Here is a 19519-nt window from a genome sequence, read left to right as displayed (position 1 = left end):
TTTTTTTTTCTGAAATACTGGAAATGTAGGTTCTATCTCATAATGTTTTAATCATATCTGTCTGTCTGGTGTGAAGTGACATGTAAAATTGTTCCACTTGTAGTAGGTTTTCTGTATACTGAAAAGATCAATTTTGAGAAGGATGTCACAGAATAGTAATTTTTTTGTGATCTCCCATTTGGTTTAATCAAAGCCAAAAAAAATGACTAACTGAAATAATATTTTCTGCAAGTTAAATATGAAAAAAAAAATGCAATAAAAATTTATACATTTATTACATATGGCAGTTGTTCATTGCGCGTCATGGTGGAGGATTTCCCTCTCATCAGGTTTCTCTGTTGATACCAGGATATTCCAGAGCTCTTTGCTTTTACCCACACTGTATATTAATGATTTTTCTCTCACTAATGGCAAATCCTATCTATAGTTTAGCTGATGACAGTATACTGTTACATCCTGAATGATCAAATTTGGAAAGGAATTAATTCATTCAGAATCTAACAAGTCAAAAATGTAAACAATGAGAAACTTGTACTTGGGCAAGAAAGTAAATACACATATATTAACCTTAAGTAGAGCTGAAAAAACATTGATTTAGAAATGTGAAATTAATCCTGTTTACACAAAGTCATGAAAGGAATTTTGTATAAAATTGTAGTTAAAATAGAATATCCTATGCAGTGTATGTGAATTAATTGAGTGTAAGCTCAAGTCTAAAGGTTACGTCTTAGCCGTCCAGTGTAACTTATTGCCTAAGGCAGAGAGAAATTATATAGAAGATGAAGCTCGAACGTGTTCTCGGAAGACACCACGCGTGGAAGATGCGTGCCGTGTGGAAAAACATTTGGAGTACTGCCTAAAAAATTTTCTTGAGAGGGCGCCAAAGGAGGTGGTATAAAAGGGGTTTGCCTCCCCTCTCTCTCTCTCTCTCTCTCAAGGCTTTTTGGTTCCTGGTTCCTGTTTATTTCGTGGACGTTGACTCTCTCTCTCTCTCGCCAGCTGGGTGATTCCAGATTGGCCGTAGAAGTTATGCATCGTCTCCTGTAGATCGAGTGTCCTGGCTAGCTAACCCTTCATAGCAGGGCATCTGAGCAAGACTGAGGAACCGGCAATGCTGAAAACTGTAAGCAGTAATGGAATGACCATATCGTGTGATCATCGTAAGTGACCACGTGGGCGAAAGCCAGCGGAAAGATCGAGATGTCTAGACAAAGCAATGAATAGACCAGATAATCATTCCAGGGAATGGTAAAGTAGAGAATTTATTTTTTTGTTTCCAGTTAAAGAAATGAGTGGACACTCATTATTATTATGGTTATTTCATTATGAAATAATAAAATAACCATATCTAATTTAGAGTGTGGACATTTGATAGTGAACTTTTAAGAGATTACCATATTTGGCAGTGACCTGTCCGAACTGGAAAGAAATGTCTGAGAAGGAGATAGTATGTGATATAACAATGATAAATTTGAGAAATATTAAGTAATTTAGAAATGATTGAGGGGATAAAATTATAAACTAGAAATTTTGTATTTTAATGAACAATACAGTAGAGCGAGTTATTATTCATGTTCAAGGGTATTTAGCTGTGTTATCTAATTCTTTTACTTAGAATGATATTGAAATAACCATGTGTTGGTGCATTCCTTGTATATAAATTTTAGACCTCAATAAACATGTTTTGTATTTTATACCTGATATTGGCCTGAGATATGAATTCAAATTACCACTCAAAACTGAACCTAAGCGGGAGGGATATAGAAGTATAGTAGAGATTTATGAGCCACGACTGCATAATAAGTGATATAGGTGAATTGAATTAGATTATATATGAGTATAAGTGCTAGAACTTTCACCACTGTGTATTATTCTGAGAAGGTCTCCTTAGATAAGAGTCTCATCTATCCTAGGATATTGACTGGCACAGCTTTAAAAAAATAAATGTGCCAATATTTGATCAGGAGACAGTCTCAGATAATAGAATTAAGGGTTTTGTTCCTAACTAAGATAAAGCCTCTAATATGTAAAGAATACACGTGACTGGTCTAAGAAATGAGTAGAATATAGAGAGTGATAGATGCAAATTGAATTGAGTGTTAAAGATAATCGAGAATTAGAAGAGAGTTAATCATAGTATAGTAAGGCAAACATAATAGAACTAAAATATAGAAAGGTACATAGAAACATATTAGTACTAAGAGCAATGATATACAACATGACATAACAATACTCCATTCATCTTCATTCTAGAAACCTTGTAGTACTGACTTAAGCCTTTAGATCTTCCATAACCATTGTCTGAAACACTGATCTCTTCACTATTCTCAAGTGGGATAAAGGTACCCTGAATTTCAGTACTCTCAAAACAGAGTACTGTCTTATTTTAGAAGAAAGATCTCACTCCTCTCCCTGCCCCCCCCTTACTTTTGATAATCAAATTCCCAGTCAAGATCAATTTTATCTTCTTGGACTGACTTTCACATATAGTTTATATTAGCACAAACACATTGCAACATTGGCCGTCTCGAGCTCCCAATGATTTAGTTTTCCTCTTTCAAAACACTACTTCTTACTGGCACAACTCCTAATACTTTATTAATCCCAAATTCATCCAACCTTAGGATGCTATTTTCACATTTGGAGTACTGCCTAAAAAATTTTCTTGAGAATGTGCAATGCTGTCTAGAAGAGTGCAGTGGCTTAATAGATGACCTCCCCTCCCACACATACACATGCATGCACCCAAACTCCTTCCATGGTTGCTCTTTTTCTGCATTTTCTTATATATATATATATATATATATATATAAGAAAATGCAGAAAAAGCAGAACATGATTATATAGTTATATAATCATGTTTTGCATTGGAATGCTGCTTATAATTTTTATATGAATCCCACCCATAAAAGGTTGTAAACATATACATTTGATTTGATACAGTGGATAGACTAAATGTTAAATAATCTGAGAACCTTGTGCTAGAGACCAAACTCAGAACTTTTTCTGATCTTTGTCAGATCTCTAATAAACTGGATGGAGGTCTCACAGATGTGATGAAATTCATCTTGTATCCAAGATGGTCCCAAACATTACTTAGTTTCTTGTTTCCTCTTCCCTCCAACATTTGCTGTCATCAAACCATTTTTGAGAATATAGTGTACATAATAACTAGCTTGTTAATCATATTTTTCTCATTTCTTTTTATTAGGGCACAGTCTCTTGATCCAAATGATCACTTAGCAGAATTCTTTTTGGCACTTCATTATGCTCATGCAAGACAGGTCAGTATCTAAAGATTCTGATTTAACATTTAGCTTTTTCTGAATTTTTTTACATTATGTATAAATAGTTTTGAAATTGTGATATTTCTATGGTATTCTTTGTTTTCACTAGGATCATTCAAACATTTTTTATTCAAAAAATATATGAGGGTGAATCGGTAAATATTAAGTACAACTCTACACATACCTCTCTCCCTCTTTCTTTGAACTGCTTGTTTGTTCAAAGATGTACTGTTAGTTTCAGTACAAAATATTTTGTTTGCAAATTTTCAACAAAGTTAAAAACCTGGTTTATCTCATTTCCTGTGTCATAGGTTCCATTAAAAGAGAATGTAACATAAAGACAGTTTAATTTATCATTACGCTCTCTATATAAAAGAACATACAACCTTTAATAATGAGAAATACATTGTGTAAGGTTCTGATTTTGATTTTTGAGGATAATTGTGAATAATTAAGGCAAGTGGGGGAGTTTTTAGGTAAGAGAAGAAATAAAAAAATTCAGACTATATATAGTCTATATATGCAATATATAGAAAGTCAAATTAATTTGTAAAACTTTCAAGTTTATACCCTTGACATACCCTTTAGATATGACAGCTGTGACAGGCCCAACAAGCTTTTATTTACAGGTAAAAAGAAACAAAGAAATCAAAACTAAATGGTAATCAAGCTGGACTCCAAAGGAAGCTGAGAATAGAAACATTGAACATATTGACACAAGTTGATTTAAAAAAATTTTTTTTTTATCATCGTAAAAAATAATATATTGATTTACTTAGTTGTTGATATTTCAGTGAACAGTTTAAACAGACATCACAGTGAACAGTTTAAAGAGGCGTCACAAAGAACTAAAGTTCTAATTGGTAGCATCTATTGTTGGATACAGAGAGAGAGAGAGAGGTTGACAAATATTAATTTAATCTTAAAATGATTATCTCCCAAATTGTTGGTAACTTGATACAGCCATACTAGTTGAGGTTTGGGGAATTTTTTAAAACTGCTGCTGATTCCAAACACAGTCTCTGTGACTGGAATGTCTTCTGTGTAGTACTTTTGTTTTCTTCCATTTATTCCTGTGTGAGGGGGGGGGGGGTCCAAGGGCATGTTCTGCCTGTTCCAACTTGCCATAGCGATGAGGCCAAATGTATTTCTCTCCAAGGAAGATAGATGTCAACAGATCTTCCTATCTGTTTATAGTACTCCAGGTCACATACTTGGGATATGAAAAAAAGTAGAGAGCCTGTCCTTAGGTAAACGGATGAGTGTCATCAGTTTGATATATGGTTTAAATGTGGTGTGGATCTGGCATTTATTAAGCACTTTGGATATATTTTTGAATGGCCCTGAATGTATGAAATAGTAACTATTTTGTTTGTGGTCTTGTATTGTCTCTATTTTTTGGGGATTATAGCAATTGACTAAAAAGGTGTGGTGAAGATAGACAATAGGGGGAGTGAGGTATAAGTATTTTGATTATAAGTATAGTGAGATAAGTATCTGAATATAAGTGAGGTATAAGTATCTGAAGTATAAGTATTTTGATCAACAGAAGTTGCTCTTTGCCATTTTTGTCTTCTGTAACACAGACATGAAGATTAACAAAAAAAGACATAAGTAGAATATAAGATGGAAATGAAAGTTTTGAGAATGTTGACAAAAGCAAAGAGAGATAAAATAAGAAATATGGACCTTAGGAATGTTTTGGGTCTGGAAAGTGTTGAAGAAATGGAGATGATAGTTTCTGTTGAAGCAGTTGCTGGTGAAATTTCTGATATGTACTCTCAATGAGTGTATACTGGTTACTATGATAATATTACACAATTAAGTTTACATTAACACTAATTCCATATCAATGGAATTTGCTGCAAATAAATTCCATAGCATGAATGAAACTAGAATTTCTCTTTCTGAAGTAATTTGTTTAGTAAAGTTTGTATCAGAGAAATATGTATAGTCACAGTCTTTTGAAAAATGCTTGACTACAATATATATTGTTATCAAGAAAAAAAAAAGAAGTTTCACCTTAAATTCCTTTTAACTCTTAAACTTAAAAAAGCTTGACAGGGAAGAAAGTGAGAATCTTCCAGCTACGTTTTTATGCTATTGAAGAACAAGGCATCATTTATGCATTGTTTATAACAAATGATGTTGCTTTCATTTTCACTACCATGTATTTTGCTGGGGTGCTTAAGAGTCAAAGCTGTATAACTGAGAGGAGACCTCCACATAGCCTTTAAAGGAATGCGGAGAACCGACCAGGGCTTCTGACCTAATGTCCAATCCTCACCTTCTCGTGGTGCACCCTGTTGGGTATCTACTTTGATACTGAACGAACGAGGATGGGCTGGCAATTTGGGATTTAGCCGACCAAATTGTATTCTTATTGGTTAAACCAAAATAAAAAATGATGGTACAACATGACAAAATTTCATGCCGGCTGGGGTGTCGCCCAGTTAAACAAGGCCCCCGTTGTTTTTTGCCAGGGAAACAGGGCGAACAGCGAAAAGTCAGCTACTGGAACAAATCTGAAAACAAACCCCCAACTCAACATCACCAGAGTTAAAGATCAGTACTGTCAACGTAAGAATCCTGAATGGCAAAGAAATGGAGCTAGCTGAGGAATTAGATAAGTACCAGATCGACATAATAGGGGTGACTGAAACAAAAAAGACCAAAACTGGTGAGATCGTTCTGAGCAATAAATACAAAATGTTATATTCAGGCAATGATAATCAAGGAAAAGGAGTAGCCATAGTATTCAACACAAAATACGAGGCTAATCTTCTTGAATGGCAGTCAGTCTCAAGTAGAGTAATGTGGGCAAATATGAGAATGGGGAACTGGATAATGAGACTTATTTGTGCCTATGGTCCCACAGAAGGTTCTACTAAGGTAGAAGTGGAGGAATTTTTTGAGGCTTTAGAAAAAGCAACTGACACAATGAAAAAGGAAAAGTTGGTCCTTGTTGGGGATCTAAATAGCAGAGTAGGAAATGATTATGAGACATACAAAAATATTTTGGGAAAATTTGGAGAAAAGAGCAAAGCTAATAATAATGGCAAATATCTGTTGGATTTCTGCTCAGGACATGGACTGGTTATTACTAACACCATGTTCCAACATAAAAATGTGCACAAATTCACATGGAGAGAAGAGGCTAGGAATAAGAAAAGTCTCATTGACTACTATGTTATTGTTGATAGTGATGTTTTCTCCCTGGTGTAGGACACCAGAATGTACAGAGGATTTGAAATTGGAAGTGATCACTATTTAGTCTTGAGCAGGATAAAATTGAATTTCATATTGAAAAGAATAACATGTAAGAAAGTTTTAAAGCAAATAAAAGTTGAGCAGCTCTCAGATGTGAACTGTAGACTAAAATACAGAAAGATTATTGAAAAGAAAATGAAAGAGTTTGAGAACAGGAATCAAACCTTGGAGATTCAGTGGCAAACTCTGAAGAAAACCCTGATTGATTCAGCCAGAGAGGCATGTGGTGAGGTTGTGTGCAAGGATAAAAAAAATCAGAACTCCCTGGTGGACACAGGAAGTTAAAGAGGCAGTGAAGGAAAAGAAGAAAGCATATCAAAGTTCCTGGCAAATAAGTCAGCTTTTACTCTTACAGAATACAGAGACAAATGTAAGAAAGCTAAACAGTGTGTAAAACTAGCTAAACAAAACTCATGGGAGAACTTTGGCAAGAATATAGAAAATAAATATCAAGAAGGTGGCAAAATATTCTGGAGGTTGTTGAAGAAGCTTAGGAATGGAGGAAAGAGTGCTGTAAAAGGAGTTAGAAATGATAAAGGTGACATGAAAACAGGAGAAAAAGATATCCTTGAAGTATGGAGTAATTACTTTGAAAAACTGCTAAATGAAACAAGCAGTGATGACAGCACAGTGGTAAAAAACACTGACCAGGCATTCAGTCAGGAATACATATCAATACTCGAAGTAGAAAAAACCATCAAAGGCTTGAAATGTGGAAAGGCAGCTGGAATAAATGATATTCGACCAGAATGCTGAAGTATGGTGGTATTAAAGTCTTACAGTGGCTGCACTGCATAGTTCAGAAAGCCTGGACAGAGGGACGAATTCCCGATGATTGGAGTAGAGCTCTCATAGTACCCATATATAAAAAGGGAAATAAAACTGCATGTGAGAATTACAGAGGTATTTCCTTACTGAGTGTTCCTGGCAAGATCTATGCAAGTATACTTGAGAAACGGTTGAGAAGAATTGTGGAAGAAAAGCTTGGTGAAGAGCAAGCTGGATTCAGGCCAAATAGAGGCTGTCAGGATCAGATCTTCACTTTACCACAAATAGTCGAGAAAGCATGGGAATATAACAAAGATCTGTATTTAAGTTTTGTCGATTTGGAAAAGGCATATGACAAGGTGCCAAGAGAGAATCTATTCAATACGCTGCAGTTATATGGTGTCGATGGGGCATTATATCAAGCAATACTTATTAGTCTTTATTTGAGTTGTAAGTCAGCAGTTAGAATTGAAGGAAGTATAGGAAGATGGTTTAATGTTAAATCTGGTGTGAGATAAGGATGTACATTATCCCCTCTTTTATTCATTATCTATATGGATCACATTATGAAGGAAAGTGGTATTAAATCTGATATCAAAATTGGAGATGTTAATGTCAGCTCTTTGCTTTATGTGGATGATGTTATACTTCTAGATAAATCCGCTACAAGTCTGCAAGATTCTCTGACTAAATTGAATAACTGTTGTAATAGGTATGGTATGAAGGTCAGCAATAAAAAGACAAAGACAATGAAAATAGGCAGAATCATTGAAAATGTCAACTGTGTTGTGAATGGAGAACCTGTGGAACAAGTAAAACATTTCAGCTACTTAGGCACGATTTTTACTGAAGATGGTAAATTAAATATAGAAATTGACAACAGAATCAGCAAAGCTGGTATGGTGGGAAGTCAATTGAATAAATTCATATGGAATAAGAGAGAAATTAGTCGGAACACTAAATTAGCTGTATACAAGACAGTGTTCAAACCAGTTTGAACACTGTCAGCTACTTAGGCACGATTTTTACTGAAGATGGTAAATTAAATATAGAAATTGACAACAGAATCAGCAAAGCTGGTATGGTGGGAAGTCAATTGAATAAATTCATATGGAATAAGAGAGAAATTAGTCGGAACACTAAATTAGCTGTATACAAGACAGTGTTCAAACCAGTTTGAACACTGTCTTGTGGAATTTGATGATGGTGATGTATTTTGCTGTCCCAGGCAAGAGTGCACTTGCACAAAGATTATGCATTTCCAAAAATGGGAGGTTGAATGTAGCAAGTGGGAGAGCTGTTGTAGAAAATAAGACTGAAAATGAATTTTCTTTCAAAAGAAGCTGAGTTGAAGATATAGATAACACTGCTAAAAAGGGACCATATAGTTTTCCTAAAGTAACAGACAAATCCTTTAAAATACATTGAGCAGCACACATTTTTGTGGTTTAAATGTTTTAAACACAGAAGAAATAAACTTTTTCATGCTCAAGGATAAACAATGAAGTATCCAGTTTTTGTTGGTGTATTTCCATCAAAATAGAAAAGAGACTAATATATGTTTAAAGGAGACTAAGGAAGAAACATAATTGTATTCAAGATATGATATGCACAATTTTTTTTATTTGAAAGAAAAACAAGGCATGAGTAGTCTGATTGGATTTTAGTTTGTTTAATTGTTCTTATCTTCAAATTTTAATTTTTGAAGAGATAAATTTGGAAGTAATTTTACAAGCTGTTTGTTTTTATTTTAGATAAGTTTTTATACATAAGGCCGATCTGTTCATAGTGCTTGCAAGGCACAAACATTTTACACACACAGTTACATTATGCATACCAACAGGGATGTGGATTAATACCTTCACAAGTGCCCATGAAGACAGAAATACAAGATACGACAGCATTGGAGTGCTGAGATGTGATTGATCAAATTGAAGGAAAATCGTTGATAGGAGGTTACTAATAATGTAAACTTAATTGTGTGGTACTATCTAGTATCCTTTACATTCCTTGAGAGTACATATCTGGAAATTGATGATGACTACACATGATGAATGGCTTTGTTTCGCTGTAATATTAAACCACCACCACCACAAGTTGGCATGTAATTATATCTGTTGCCAGAAAATGATTTATTGTTAGGTAAGTCTATTGGCTGAGCTGTTATTAACACTTTTTCCAAAAATTCAACTGCATGTTTTTTTATGTATATGTTAATTTATCCATAATGCTTTTGATAGATTATAAGCGAGTTGTTATATATTTAAAATAGTTTTATCTTCAACTAGCTCTCTGAAGCTGTTTTACATGCAAAGATGGCACTACATTTGCAAGCAGAACACATTCATTCTCTGCATCTTTTAGTTCTACTTTTGTCAGCTCAGAAACAATATAATGAAGCCCTTCAGTTAATAGAAGCTACTCTTGAAGAGTACCCAGATAATTTAAAGTAAGTTCCACCTTTGGTATTCAAATGTATTTTCTTTAATTATAGAATTCTGACTACAAGTAAAAATTGAAATTTTAAGTATTATCATTATCTTATTTGTTAAACATGAGAACTTTGTATCAGGTTAAATGCATAATGTGTTAAAACATTCACACTGATGTAACTGTTCAAAGACTGAAAGACAAAGGATTCAGATATTAGCCTCTTTGAAAGTTAGCCTATTTTTACAACAGTATGCTTTGTCCATTGTTTCTGCTAGTGTTTGAAGTATTTATTGAAATCTCTTTTTGGGTTTTCCAAAAGTTGCTTCATCGAAGTTTATTTAATTTCTTCAGTGTCATCACATCTGTGGCCTTTCAGAATTTTTTTTGTCTTTGGGATTTCAAAAATGAAGGGTGCATGATTAGAGCTGTGCAGAAAGATAATTTTTTTTTTTTTTCAAAAATTTAATTAATAATATTAGGTTAATCTGATTTAGTTTTTTTTTTTGTTTCTTATGAATGTGTTATAGACTGAATTGTTTAGCTTTTAAGAAAAGTTATGACTTTTGTATTATGCTAAATACTGTCAGTATGGCAGCAGTGAAGAATAGAACCATGGTAGCCAAGACATCTTTGCTGGAGGAGTTTAATATGCAAGATTTTGTTTAGAGCAGAGCAGTGATGGTGAGATGTATTCATTACAAAAGATGAAAGATTTGTGAGATAAGTGAGATTGGTAAGCAAACTGCAGGAAGTGTGTTGAGAGTGAGTGCCATTTGTGTGGAATAAACGTGATAGCAAAGTAGAAAATATTGACAGAAGTCAGAGAAATGGTAGTGTCAGCAGTATTGTTGAAATGTGCAATGGTGGAAGACAAAGAGTACTCGAATTGAAATAGTGTATTTATGTGGAGTCCGTCCATAAGATAGAACTGGCTGAGAGGAGAGAAAAAAAACAAAATTTGAGATAAGAAACAGAAACATATGACTAAGTGTGAGAAGGGAAAGTAAGAAAAAAATTTTATGGTGATTCTACGATTAGAGAAGTATGATGAATGTAGATTTTTGACCAGTAAAATCAAATTATAAGAAGGAATACATCGGGTTTATTTGGCCATATTAATACAAATGAATGAAACAGACTAGTTTTGCTGGATATACTTGAGGCTTCTTCTGGGCTAGGATGAAGAAAAGATGCAATAAAAAGGCTAATGTGAACTATAACATTACGTGCTTTGCTTCCATGCTCCACGTTTTCTGTTTTTAACAGAAAACGTGGAGCATGGAAGCCAGCATGGGTCAGCTATTGTTCAGTGATATGTGCATGATAGTTGGCTGAAAAGTGTGACGTGCAAAAAGATCTAATGAGCTATTTTCAATATCACATAGGATCATTACTTGGTTTCTATTGAGTGTGTGTGCCTTATGAGCAGATGACCATAGTAGATTCTGTTACATTTGCGACAATGAAGTTGTCCTTTATGTAAGGCATGGAGCTCTTATCCCATTAAATATTATAATGTGTGGGGAGGATAAAATGAAAAGCTAGGCTTGAGCTGTCTTCTCTGTTGTTATTGACGTCTCCAATATGCTCATTTTGATATGACTAAATCTTGTTTTCCTAGTGCAAAAATTAACAGTATTAGTGAAACTGTCAGTATGCAAAAAAAGGTAAGGTGAAAGAATTGATTTTTTGGCAGGCACTAATGACTTGAAATATGAAAGATATTGTATGAGAGTTATTGGAAGAAGCAAAAAGAAGAGTGAGAGAGTAAAGATTATAAGTCTACTGCCATTCCATAAACAAGAGCTGAGGAGGAGGACAGTGTTTGTGAATGGATCAATGCATAACCTATGTGAAAGGACTTATGTAATACTGATGAATTACATTTAAATGGATTTGGAGTCAGGTGTCTTGAGACATTATTCACCAAGAGTTAGAAAATGCAAAGTCAAGAAAACTAAAGCTATTAGGATGGATGCAAGTGTATGTGTGTAGGCACTCATCAGATGAGTGAGTAAGAGAATGATGCCTAAAATGTAGAATCTGGTCTCTCAGATAGTTAGCATCTAAGAGTTTATGTATATTAAAACTAGAAGTATCAGAAACAAGAGGGAGGAGATTCTCGCATTGGTCAGTGCAGCATCGTTGTACCAACCAGTTCCAAAATCATCATCAAATTCCTGCCATGTACCCTCAAGGGGGGTGTACTTGATATGATAGTACTACATGAAAAAAATTACATCATTACTAACTGCCTATCTACAATTTTCCTCCAAATTCTGTTACTTGTCAAGACTCCAACATTATCAGATCTTATATTTCTATCGTCTAAGGCACTTTGTACCATATCAATCCACCTATATCTTGGTCTTCCTCTGGGTCGTTTTGCTGCCAACCTGGCAGAGAAAACTTTGCTAATTTTTCCTCGCCCATTCTGTTTAAGTGACCATAACACCTGAGATTAGCTCTGCTAACACATTCCTGGATGCTGACAATGTCAAGTTCTTTCCTAATATCCTCATTTTTAATATGATATTGCCATTGATGCCATCTGTTCACGCCTCTAATCTTTCTCAGGACTCTCATATCTGCGGTCTCTAGTCTTTGGTCAAGTGTTTTACTTCTGACCCAGCTCTCAGATCCATAAGTTAAAACTGGTTTGAACACTGTCTTGTATACAGCTAATTTAGTGTTCCGACTAATTTCTCTCTTATTCCATATGAATTTATTCAATTGACTTCCCACCATACCAGCTTTGCTGATGCTGTTGTCTATTTCTATATCTAATTTACCATCTTCAGTAAAAATCGTGCCTAAGTAGCTGAAATGTTTTACTTGTTCCACAGGTTCTCCATTCACAACACAGTTGAAATTTTCAATGATTCTGCCTATTTTCATTGTCTTTGTCTTTTTATTGCTGACCTTCATACCATATCTATTACAACAGCTATTCAATTTAGTCAGAGAATCTTGCAGACTTGTAGTGGATTTATTTAGAAGTATAACATCATCCGCATAAAGCAAAGAGCTGACATTAACATCTCCAATTTGATATCATGTTTAATACCACTTTCCTTCATAATGTGATCCATATAGATAATGAATAACAGAGGGGATAATGTACATCCTTGTCTCACACCAGATTTAACATTAAACATCAAATAAAGTATTGCTTGATATAATGCCCCATTGACACCATATAACTGCAGCGTATTGAATAGCTTCTTTCTTGGCACCTTATCATGTGCCTTTTCCAAATCGACAAAACTTAAATACAGATCTTTGTTATATTCCCATGCTTTCTCGACTATTTGTCGTAAAGTAAAGATCTGATCCTGACATCCTCTGTTTGGCTTGAATCCAGCTTGTTCTTCACCAAGCTTTTCTTCCACAGTTCTTCTCAACCGTTTCTCAAGTATACTTGCATAGATCTTGCCAGGAACACTCAGTAGGGAAATACCTCTGTAATTCTCACATTCAGTTTTATTTCCCTTTTTATATATGGGTACTATGAGAGCTCTACTCCAATCATTGGGAATTCCGTCCCTCTGTCCAGGATTTCTGAACTATGCAGTGCAGCTACTGTAAGACGCTTATACCACCATACTTCAGCATTCTGGTCGAATATCATTTATTCCAGCTGCCTTTTCACATTTCAAGCCTTTGATGGCTTTTTCTACTTCAAGTATGGATACGTATTCCTGACTGCATGCCTAGCAGTGTTTTTTACCACTGTGCTGTCATCACTGCTTGTTTCATTTAGCAATTTTTCAAAGTAATTACTCCATACTTCAAGGATATCTTTTTTTCCCGTTTTCATGTCACCTTTATCATTTCTAACTCCTTTTACAGCACTCTTTCCTCCATTCCTAAGCTTCTTCAACAACCTCCAGAATATTTTGCCACCTTCTTGATATTTATTTTCTATATTCTCGCCAAAGTCCACCCATGACTTTTGTTTAGCTAGTTTTACACAGTATTTAGCATTCTTGCATTTGTCTGTGTATTCTGTAAGAGCACAAGCTGACTTATTTGACAGGAACTTTCGATATGCTTTCTTCTTTTCCTTCACTGCCTCTTTAACTTCCGGTGTCCACCAGGGAGTTCTGATTTTTTTATCTTTGCACACAACCTTACCACATGCCTCTCTGGCAGAATCAATCAATGTTTTCTTCAGAGTTTGCCACTGAATCTCCAAGGTTTGATTCCTGTTCTCAAACTCTTTCATTTTTTCTTCAATAATCTTTGTGTATTTTAGTCTACAGTTCACATCTGAGAGCCGCTCAACTTTTATTCGCTTTAAAACTTTCTTACATGTTGTTCTTTTCGATATGAAATTCAATTTTATCCTGCTCAAGACTAAATAGTGATCACTTCCAATTTCAAATCCTCTGTACACTCTGGTGTCCTGCACCAGGGAGAAAACATCACTATCAACAATAACATAGTCAATGAGACTTTTCTTATTCCTAGCCTCTTCTCTCCATGTGAATTTGTGCACATTTTTATGTTGGAACATGGTGTTAGTAATAACCAGTCCATGTCCTGAGCAGAAATCCAACAGATATTTGCCATTATTATTAGCTTTGCTCTTTTCTCCAAATTTTCCCAAAATATTTTTGTATGTCTCATAATCATTTCCTACTCTGCTATTTAGATCCCCAACAAGGACCAACTTTTCCTTTTTCATTGTGTCAGTTGCTTTTTCTAAAACATCAAAAAATTCCTCCACTTCTACTTTAGTAGAACCTTCTGTGGGACCATAGGCACAAATAAGTGTCATTGTCCAGTTCCCCCAGTGTGATACTATTTGCCCACATCACTCTACTTGATATTGCCTGCCATTCAAAAAGATTAGCCTCGTATATAGTGTTGAATATTATAGCTATTCCTTATTTTCCTTGATTATCATTGCCTGAATATACCATTTTGTATTTATTGCTCAGAAAGATCTCACCAGTTTTTGTCTTTTTTGTTTCAGTCACCCCTATTATGTCGATCTGGTACTTATCTAATTCCTCAGCTAGCTCCATTTCTTTGCCATTCAGGTTTCTTATGTTGATAGTACTGATCTTTAACTCTGGTGATGTTGAGTTGGGGGTTTGTTTTCAGATGTGTTCCAGTAGCTGACTTTTCGCTGTTCGCCCTGGTTCCCTGGCAAAAACAACGGGGGCCTTGTTTAAACGGGCAACGCCCCAGCCGGCATGAAATTTTGTCATGTTGTACCATCATTTTTTATTTTGGTTAACCAATAAGAATACAATTTGGTTGGCTAAATCCCAAATTGCCAGCCCATCCTTGTTCGTTCAGTATCCAAGTAGATACCCAACAGGGTGCACCACGAGAAGGTGAGGATTGGACATTAGGTCAGAAGCCCTAGTCTGTTCTCTGCATTCCTTTAAAGGCTATGTGGAGGTCTCCTCTCAGTTATAAAATTTTAGGCATTATTGAGACTTGGTTGAGAGCAGTTGATGTAGTCACAGGGATAGAATATGGTGGAATTTATAGGATTTTCATGGAGAGTAGAAACGGTAGGAGGGAGGGGAATACTGCTGATAACAGATGAAATGAAGCCAAAAAAAAGTTGGTAATCAGGAAGAAAAGGGTATGGATAGCAGTTCATTCGAGACAGTTTGGTATGACATAGAGGCCAGTAGGACAAAATTTGTAGTTGGTTTGGCAGCACTGTAGTCCAGGTGGTACAAGGGATGATACAGAAAACATGCATCAGAAAATTTGCATGAGTGTAAGTTAAGTAACTATTATGGGAGGACTTTAGCTATGGGGACATAGCTTAAAAAGAGAAATGATCACATGGTAGGAAAGAAAAGAAATTTATTCACCTACTAAGAGATAATTATTTTAGATGAAAGGGAATCAGAGTTTGGAAGTGCTGAATCTGATCATATTAACAGAAGATCTTTGCCTAACCAAGGTATCCACAATGTTTCCCATTGGGAAGAGTCACCATTCAGTCTTTGACTTGGGAGGTTGCCAAACATTGGAATTTGCATTAAAAAAGGGGTATGTATATATATATATATATGGAACTATAAGGCAGGTGATTATGACAACCTTAGAAAGCAGATTGAAGCATCAAGGAGTATCTGCAGGAAGTGGTATCAGACTCTATACCTCAGGCTCAGAGAATAAATTAGGTAGGAGTTCCACGGATGAGTAGCATTATTAAGCAGGAGCTGCAAAGTAAGAAAAATGTCGTGGAAGGTATATAAGAAGAAATCTGATCAGCAAGCTCATGAGCAGTACCAACAAGAAAGGAAGGCAAAATCAGATTATAAGAAGAAATTAGCTGAGAAGACCAAAGGAAGAATGACTGTGGAAGAATAACTGAATGCTGATTGTAACAAGGTGACAAAACCTGACAGGTGAACTGAGCGACAGCATTGCAAGTGTTCATGTGAGCATATGGCTGTCACAGACATGACAAGAACTGGTGTGAGAATAGGTCTTCACGAATTGGAAGTACTTAGGATGTTGCAGAATCTTAATGTAAATGTAGCATGAGATTGGATGGGATATTGGCTCTCGTTGCTAGGATATGCAAAGGAATTGCTATTCCCTCTTTCAAGGCTGTATAACTTAAGTCTCAGCTCTGGTGAGGTTCTAAGGGAGCGGAAGAAGGGCAAATAGCTTTATTGCATCAAGGAGGCTACAAGATTTTGTAGCAATTTATTATTATTATTATTATCCAGGCCTCCATGGAGTCAAAAGATTCATCATGGGAGGTCATTTTTAAGAAACACAAAGTTTATCATACCCCTCATTGACTTTTCTTGCTCTGACCACTCCCTCAGGCAGTGCATTCCACTGTTCAACCATCCTCCATGCAGGGCCGAGTGGTGCAGATTGTGCACCGCACAAGGGCGCTTGAAAATAGGGCGCCATTTCACCACAGGAAATAATAAAAAAAATATTAAATTTTCTTATTCTTGAATTATATCATTTGAAGTGAAACGTTATCAATATTACCACAGATTTTATTTCACAGAGTAAGCATCGACGCAGCGAAAATCGCAAAATTCAGTTTTCTGTTATTATTGCAAAATATTTGGTAGTCAAAATTCCCAACTTACTAACGAATACAGTGTTGTAACGATTGGCAACATTTGAGTCATATACTAAAAATACATGAGACAAGTTCCGTGCACATTAAAAACTGTTCAAAATACAGCGAACTTAAAATGTCGTTGATTAAGAAATGCATTATTGATTGCACACAACAAAATTATATGAAACTGAGAAAAAATATTGTCAATCTGTTATAGAACGGTTAATCTACATAATACAATATTTAACAAGACCGTGTATAGCTTTTAGAGGTTCTTCACAAAAACCTTTTGAAAATGATAACGGCAATTTTTTTTAAAGTTAGTAGAAACTGTCGCTAAATTTGATTCGATAATGGCAGAACGCTTGCATCGCATCCAAACATCACAAAAAAGGAACATTGCTCATTATTTAGGTGATAAAATACAAAATGAAATCATCCGTATAATTTCTGAAGCTATAAAACAAAAAATTTTAGAAATGGTTGAAGAGGCAAAATATTATTCATTATTATAATTACAGCTATTTTGCCTGCTTCAGTTTAGGAGTACCCCTGTTTAAATGTCATTGGCTATTTACTAATGGATTCTTAGGGCATTATGAGTGTAGATGTACTAAAAAGTATATGTAGCCTAAGGAATAGAAAATTGCACATACCTTTTTCTGGGTGTTGTGGCTTTTCCTCAGTCTGCGATGTCGAAAACTGCAGAGAGTGTGTGTGGGGGGGGTAGGCAGTTTGGTAGAATAAGTTAGAAAAACCCGGTTTTTTTTCGTAATATATAGAAACATATACTTTTATATAGGGTGGGGAAAAAAGTGAAAGGGTTAATTTTTTTAAAATAGGGAGGGGGAAGGGGAAAGGTGGTTGACGGGGTGTGGACCTTCCCCCTCCCTATTTTAAAAAAAAAATTAACCCTTTCACTTTTTTCCCCACCCTATATAAAAGTATATGTTTCTATATATTACGAAAAAAAAACGGGTTTTTCTAACTTATTCTACCAAACTGCCTACCCCCCCCCCACACACACACTCTGCAGTTTTCGACATCGCAGACTGAGGAAAAGCCACAACACCCAGAAAAAGGTATGTGCAATTTTCTATTCCTTAGGCTACATATACTTTTTAGTACATCTACCTCATAATGCCCTAAGAATCCATGAGTAAATAGCCAATGACATTTAAACAGGGGTACTCCTAAACTGAAGCAGGCAAAATAGCTGTAATTATAATAGTTTATAAAGAGGAGTAACATGGGAGTTTTCCCAGAAATAATATACATATTATTCATTAATTCTTGACACTACTCTGGATATGCCACACAGAACAATTATCTATTGTTATTAGATTTGTTAATCAAAATAAAGATACAAATATAGCAGAAATTCATGAACGTTTTTTGGGTTTTCAATCTGTAGAAGATACCACTGGGCAAGGACTATTTCAATTTATAAAAAATTATTTAAAATTATTGAATATTAACATTTCGGATTTATGCAGCCAAGCTTATGATAACGGTTCAAATATGCGAGGCAAGCATATAATGGACTGCAGAAAAAAATCCTTGAAATAAATTCAAGGGCTTTTTTTATTCCGTGTGCTGCTCATTCATTAAATTTGGTAGTTAATGATGCAGCTAAGATATCCAGTGAAACTGTAAATTTTTTTTGGGGTAATACAGGAATTATATAATTATTTTTCAATATCTGTGAAGCGTTGGGCTATATTAAAAAAAACATTCACGTTTTAAATTTGAAACCACTTTCTGCTACTAGATGGGAAAGTAGAGTAGAAGCAATAAAGCCACTTAAAAATAATATCAAGAAAATTTACCAGGCTCTTTTTAATATTACAGAAGATGAAACTAAAGATATCGATTCTAGAGTTCAGGCAGACAACTTAATTTCAGAGATTTATTCCTTTACATTTATTTGCTCTGTTCATGTTTGGTACGAAATCTTAAGTCTCATAATGATGCAAGCAAAATAATGCAGAATCCGACATTTGATATAGGAAAAATTACAGAAAATCTTTATTATGTTATACGAGAATTAAATACTCGCTGAACAGACCAATATTTTGAAAATATTCTTAGAACTGCAAAAGAAGTAGCAAACGAACTTAATATTAATCTTATTTTTCCAGACATTCGCAAAAGAACAAAAACAAAAATGTTTGGTTACGAAGCATGAGATGAGACAACGCATGATCCTAAATAAAATTTTAAAATAATTTTTTTCTTTGCTTTAGACACGACAATAACTTCAGTCACAGAAAGATTCATACTCTTAAAACAACATAGCGAGGACTTTAAAGCTATAAGAGACATTAGCAAATTAAAAGATTGGAGCGATGAAGATTTAATGAAATGTTGTAAAGATTGCACTTAAAACTGAGCGACAATCAAGATTCCGGCAATCGCGATATTGATGGTATGACTTTATTTGAGGAATTAAAAACTTTGCAATGTTTTATTAAAAAAGAGTCAGCTCCTTGGGATGTTTTAAATTATATATACGAAAATAAATTAACCGACACGTTTCCGAATACTGCAATTGATGCGTATTTATTTAACATTATCAATATCTGTAGCATCAGGGGAAAGAAGTTTTTCAAAACTGAAACTATAAGAAAACTAATAAAACTGATTATTTGCGGTCAACAATGTCTGGAGAGAGCATCTAAAGGATTTATCA

At 34.9% G+C, this 19519-nt stretch overlaps 1 protein-coding gene across 2 annotated transcripts in view; it reads left to right on the top strand.

The window, feature by feature from the left end:
• Positions 1–19519, top strand: part of Ttc7 (tetratricopeptide repeat domain 7) — a 371341-nt gene that overhangs the window by 235029 nt on the left and 116793 nt on the right. For both annotated transcript variants that reach the window (XM_090400945.1, XM_090400946.1), the window contains exons 11-12: positions 3212–3284; positions 9614–9774. In XM_090400945.1, coding sequence (XP_090257071.1) covers positions 3212–3284; positions 9614–9774 — 234 coding nt within the window. The remainder of the gene's footprint in view (positions 1–3211; positions 3285–9613; positions 9775–19519) is intronic.

This window comes from Typopeltis vanoorti, chromosome 11, assembly GCF_054136105.1.
Source record: "Typopeltis vanoorti isolate ZY-2024b chromosome 11, IOZ_Tvanoo_1.0, whole genome shotgun sequence".
Taxonomy (NCBI): Eukaryota; Metazoa; Arthropoda; class Arachnida; order Uropygi; family Thelyphonidae; genus Typopeltis; species Typopeltis vanoorti.
This window is presented reverse-complemented; position numbering and strand designations above follow the sequence as displayed.